The sequence below is a fragment of the Salvia hispanica genome, unplaced genomic scaffold (assembly GCF_023119035.1).
Source record: "Salvia hispanica cultivar TCC Black 2014 unplaced genomic scaffold, UniMelb_Shisp_WGS_1.0 HiC_scaffold_999, whole genome shotgun sequence".
NCBI lineage: Eukaryota > Viridiplantae > Streptophyta > Magnoliopsida > Lamiales > Lamiaceae > Salvia > Salvia hispanica.
Window position 1 is genome coordinate 1 of NW_025952797.1, and position 6,233 is coordinate 6,233.

Sequence of the window (6,233 nt, forward strand, 5' to 3'; positions counted from 1 at the left end):
AGGAGAAGAGAATGCTTTCGAGCTAAGCCAACGAGGTGGGCTTTCTTTTAAAATAAGGACATTGTCCTAAACTGATATTGATGAGAATGAGATAAGTGTTATCATGCCTTGATTTGTTTTGTCATGCCTATCCCTCGTGGCTATGCCACTATTGATTTAATCGAATTCGGATCCTTGTAGAGCCGCAAACTCTACTTGGGTTAGTGTACACCAATGTTAGACCGAGTGCTGGCGTACGGGTCGGCCGGTCTAGTGACCTGGATTGCGGCCGCATTCCTTGTCATGTAGAATGAGGATATGGTAAACGTCGATGTGAAAAATGGTTGCGCGACCGTGATATTTGAGAAAGAATATATTTTGGTGCCTCGGGTCTTTCTAAAGTTAAAACCCCGATGGACACTTGAAAATGACATGATAACTATAATTGTGATAAAACTGTTTTCGGCATGAGTCCACTGAGTATGTTTATAGTACTCAGCCCCTGCATGTGTTTTCCCTATGTGCAGGTTGAGCGGTGACGAGCGGGCGGCGGTGTTGAGTAAGGAATAATAAGATGATCTGTTGAAACTCTAAGTGTCGTTGTGTCTCCATACATAGCTACACTTCTCTCTTGATCGCTTCCGCTATATTATGAGAACTTGTGATCTTTGGCTGGGTATAAACTCTTTTAGTACGTGGGAATATTTTTTGAACATGAAACAGATGAGTCTATTTTGGAACCTTTGCTATTTTGGAGCAGTTATTGTGATAGCCTTTTTGGATTTCATTGCTAAGGCATTATTTCTCTCCTATTTAATTGTTCATTAAATGCTTTGGTAAAATCCCTTTTAAAATGGAATCCTAGCCTATGATCTTTGATGCATTTAAGTCCGCTTAGTTAACGATCGCCGCATTTATTATACCCTAGATGGGCGGGTCGTTACAGTCTATAAAACTGCAAGTCGATTCATACACGTTCTCATTAGTCACAAGTCACTACCATTTGGATCATAGGCTCTCTCTCAATTAAAACACCATATATTACAAATGAAAAACTCATCCCAAGAGATGATGAGTATATTAGACGGAATTATAGCTCATTTATTTTATAAACCCCACACAAATTGCTTTATACAACCAATGTGAAAATCATCAAATCAGTACGTGAAGGTACCACTATCAATTTACAAACTGATCAATGACTTTAGCTAGGGTTGTGTATCCATCATGCTTGCTACCTTAATGCAGTTGAAGCCTGTTGAAGCAACCAATATTATACACATGCTTGATAGTATATACTACTTTCGTCTCGCGATAAGTGATAGTACATTTATTTTGGGCATGCACATTAAGAAAATGGTATTTGATGAGTTAATTAGATAAATGAAGAGAAAAGAAAGTAAAATTACCCCAAGTTGACTACATCTGGTTTGTTCCTTTTCTGAAGCTCTGCATTCTCTTGACTTACAATGTGTATCTTCTTGTGTAGTTCTAAATTTTCTTGTTGAGTGAGGTTCGCCTGAGACAGGAGTGATAAGTTTATTCAAGAACATTACACAGTTGGAGATATGTGGACTTCTCACAAGGATATATACCTTCAAGTGTAGCTCTTTGATCTCCTCCCTCATCGTTTGTTCCTACCAGAGAGGATAATTAGGGATACAATCTCATTCATTGAAGTGTACAACTTATATGTATAAAGAGACTAATCATACGGATATTTAAGTTGATATCGTTTTATTTTATATTTTCAATATAAATATCTGACTAGTTTTTACCTTCCTCGTTCGCACTCCTTTTAGACTCTTCTCGAGTTGATTTTCAAGATTTTGGAGGTCCTCAACGCTCAATCCTGAAAGCTCTTTTCCTAAAAGCTGCCTGTACATACTCACCGGGAAAATGCATGTGGTATGCTTTTAGACATACTTGGTATGATAGAATGAAATAAAGGTAGAATAATAGGAAATGATTGACAAACTCAAAATAATTCATCTACTTAGTATGCATAAGAAATACAAATGGAAACAATAACAAAATGGAAATTTGTTCGCAATTATTTTAGTCCTAGATCAATTTTTTTGGTAAAATGGTACTATTTGATATAACAGCTCGGAAATCATACATGCACATTACTGCCATTGAGTTAAACAATGTTTTTTATTCATACATAAAACGATGTTGTTTGATTGAAATATCAACAATATATTACAGACATGAGATGAGTCCACATTCTTTTGCCGTGGGATAATTGCAAATAAATCCAAAATTTATGTTTTTTAGAATGGTTTATAAAGTTGTTGGACATATCATAATTGGACCAAACATTTTGATTTTTCCGGCAATTTGTCCTTGATTTTAGTGCACATACACTTCACTCTATTGCTACTACATATGGAAATTTGGACATACCTGCGGCATTGTTGCAAGTACTGCAGTTGTTTCCTCAAGCTTGATGCTTCCCTCTGCCAAAACTGCAACAAAGACAAAATGGAATGGCCATATTTCTGCCGACACTAAGGCTATGTTGAACCCAAAAATCTTGAAAGGTCTTAAAATGGATCACTTATTACCTACACATATACTACGTATGCAACTAATTATAGCAACTAATTTCAACTAAGCCATATACTCCCTTCATCTCTATTTAATCATTTTTTTACTTTATTCTCTCCTTATTAACTCACAAAACAACATTACATAAATTCATTTCTAACGGGGCGGAGGGACTACATACTATGTCCTTCTACGAAAATTAGTCTTAACAGTGAATGACACAATTTTTAATGCAAAAATGGTAAAGTAAGAAAGAGATAGAAAAAATAAGTGGTTAAAATATTGTAAGTAGAAAATGACACTCATGAGAAATCTAACATAAATAGATCAAGAGTAATTTTGATGAATGCACAAAAATGGAAAAATAAGACTACTTTTTTGAGGCAGTACAATTTAGTTTGATGAAAACTCACTACTGATATATCCTTTAACTAGCCCCATATTGTAATGGAAGGAATGGAACATCAATTGTGTCACAAAACCTAGTTTGATCAGCTGGAAGATTAGGTAAGTTATAAAAACCTTTTTATATAAAGCTAAAACCCTAAACTCCAAATACTAGTAGTACTTTCTAGCAAAAGGGCTTGTCATATGACTCATATCATATATTGATATAGATTCATTAATCCCATTTTTCCTTTTTAGTTTTAGGGCATATAACATATAGTACTCCCTCCGTCCCATGTTACTTGCACTATTGCTTTTCGGCTCGTCACAAACTCCTTACATTATTTGTAGTTTAAGTTAGAACTGATCCATTTAATTAATACTCCCTCCGTCCCATTAAAAATGAAACGTTTTCCTTTTTTGTTTGTCCCATTAAAAATGAAACGTTTCCTAAATGGAAATAACTCTATCTCTACTTTTTCATCTCTCTTACTTTACTCTCTTCTTTAACTCACAAAACAACATTGCATAAAATCCCGTGTCGATTTCCAAATGTTTCATTTTAAGTGGGACGGAGGGAGTATGTTAAATTAAGTTAAGAGGTCTTTTATTAAGTGATGTCTCATAGACAGTTAATATTCTAATCTAATTAGACTAAAAAATCAATCCCAAATTTACGGCCTAAAATGAAAAGTGCGAGTAACATGGGACGGAGGGAGTATTACTTAAAATTGTGATGATATCAACTCTACTCAATCATGACCTAAAATATTCACAAATATATTGCTTTTCTTGAAGATGCAATTCACATATTATTTCCATTGTTCATTTACAAATTTTATTAATGCTGAGAATTAAGTGGGAGTAGAATAAGTGTACCTTGATCTCAGCAGTAGGATTGATGAGATGATAATTGTCCTCTGTCAGCTTCGCGTATCTTTCTATCACCGATCTCATACTGCTAAACATTATCTGTAACAGCCCGCCCTCCTAGGGTATAATAAATGCGGCGACTGCTACCGAACGGACTCGGAGAAATGAACAAGGGCTAGGGTTTCATTTAAAGAATGTTGACCAAAAGATTGGAAAGAAACTATCATAGTGTTTAAAGCAATAACTTAACCTTGAAACTCGAATAAGAAAAAGGAAGGTGTAATAAATGACGTTCAACAATGTCAAGAGTATGGCATAGTTTTCCAAGATAAAAACCACAAGATAGTCTAAAGCCTCTAACTCGAAAGGAGAGTGCGAAATATTCGAAATAAACATAAGTGTATCAAAACTCAGCGGAAAACGACCAAGAGAAAGAATAGCTATGTACGAAGACACAACTACGCTTGAAGTTTCAAAACAACCATCTTAATTAATTATCATGCTCAACACCCGCCACCGCTCGCCATCGTTCAAACCGCACATAAGGAAAACACATGCGGGGTTGAGTATTTTGAAATACTACTCAGTGAACTCAGATTGCCAACAAACATTTTATAAATTGTACCACTCTTACCAAGTTGAACTCGAGTTTTACAATTTATCAAAATAAAATATCATCGAGTATCACAAAATATTTTCATAGATTGGCCAATCAAATATCTCCCATTTTCTCATCAAATTCCACAATCACAATCACATCCAAGGTGCGACGAAAGTGTGGCCACACTTTTCGCTCACGAGACCGGCCGGCTAGCAAGGACGGCTCACGATCCCCTCGTGTACACAGCCTGGTAGGGTTTGCGGCCCGTACTCAGACCCGAATTCGTTTAACATATCCAAAACCTTGGCCCAATAGAGCGAACTCACAAACTAGGCTTCAGGCACAATATCACAATAAAACAAATATAGACATGGCATAGGTTAAACCACCCTTATAGCACAATCAATATTTTGCAAGAAATAAAGGGTTTAAGAATAAAGCCCACCTCATTGCTTAGTTTTCAAGTAGTTTCGCTTTTCCGTTATCCCGGGTTCGCCAAAGTTTCACCTTTTAATCACGTAGGCACATATCACAAATTAGGTTCAATACTCTCTTTCTCATGCATGTCTCATTACTTTTTTCCCCCTTCCCAAAGATTTATCTTATCATTACTAATTAATCAAGATCATGTTTATCACACAAAATTATTTAACCATCAAACACACACCATACAAACACTACACACACAGTCGCATACACACACACACACACACCCACCCACATACACGACACACACATACATGTTCCCACCCCCTTTTTTTCCTCTTTCACTCAACAAGATGCATGAGGGTTCAAGAAGACCGATTAATCGGTTAGAAGAAAGAAGAAGAATAAGAATAACTCTTAGACAAAATACCTTTTAGAGAAAACGATCGGTAGAAAACGTATTAGCCTTGATTCTTCAAAGTTCTTGGATTAAACTTCAATTCTTCTTCAAAAGATAGCAAAATATTGGAGAGTAGAAGAAGAAAATTTGAGAGTGTATGGGGAGGGTTTCGAAATTTATGGGGGCTAGGGTTGGGTTTTTGGGTTTTTATTTATAGAGCTCACAAGATCTTTAGGTAATTAGAATAGAATATTTGGTAAGATTTTATTCTACCCATAAATAAAATAATATTGTGAAGTAGGGGAAAAAGAAATAACAAAAATAAGATAAGGCAGGATCCCCTGATTTTTGAAAATTAGGCCTTCCAAATAGCAAAATTTTGTTTTGGTATTTTTCGGAGTAGAATAAAATATCACGGAGTAAAATGAAAAAAAAAATTCTCCCCATTGGCCTAGAAATAGGGGTGTGATTTGGTGCCTAAATAAGGCATGGAATTTTGAATGTTGACTAAAATAAGGTATGGCAAGGATCTCTTGAAGTATGGAAAGATTTGGTAGAATATTTAAATTCTAGGTATGGAAAGAATCAAACAATGGATTAACTAAAAATAAAATAATTCTTTCCTTCCTATAACAAGTGATTTTGAAAATCACTAGAAAAACAAAGGCTCGATTTTTCTCCCAAAATGAATAAGGAATAATTGAGCTTTGGATTTAATTTGGATAAAAATCCCAACAATTAAATTAAATCCGGAAAAATAGAATTTCTCTTCCAAAAAGGGTAGGGTTTGAAAATTACAAAACAACAATTTAGGTGACAAGTATTTATAGGAATTTCTCAATATTCTCACTCACCCTTAAACAAATAATTCACCTTATAAATTAATTAATCACATAAATCTCATAATTCAAAAAATCACTGCCACTCATAAAATCAATAAGTTTGACTTTTCAAACTTCCAGAGAACCCCAGACTCGACTCGGCCCTAGCATCTCATGCAATAAATGCATTCAC

At 35.2% G+C, this 6,233-nt stretch overlaps 1 protein-coding gene across 1 annotated transcript; it reads right to left on the bottom strand.

Annotated features, from left to right (window-relative positions):
* Window positions 1-1,388: 1,388 nt before the first annotated feature.
* LOC125200487 (MADS-box transcription factor 27-like) lies at window positions 1,389-3,888 on the bottom strand (the record flags this gene model as incomplete). The annotated part of the gene is made up of 5 exons (XM_048098123.1): window positions 3,799-3,888; window positions 2,389-2,450; window positions 1,758-1,857; window positions 1,575-1,616; window positions 1,389-1,498 (listed from the first exon to the last, which is right to left on the bottom strand). Coding segments are annotated over exons 1-5 (404 nt in total), but the record flags the coding sequence as incomplete, so codon positions are not given.
* Between the last annotated feature and the right edge of the window lie 2,345 nt (window positions 3,889-6,233).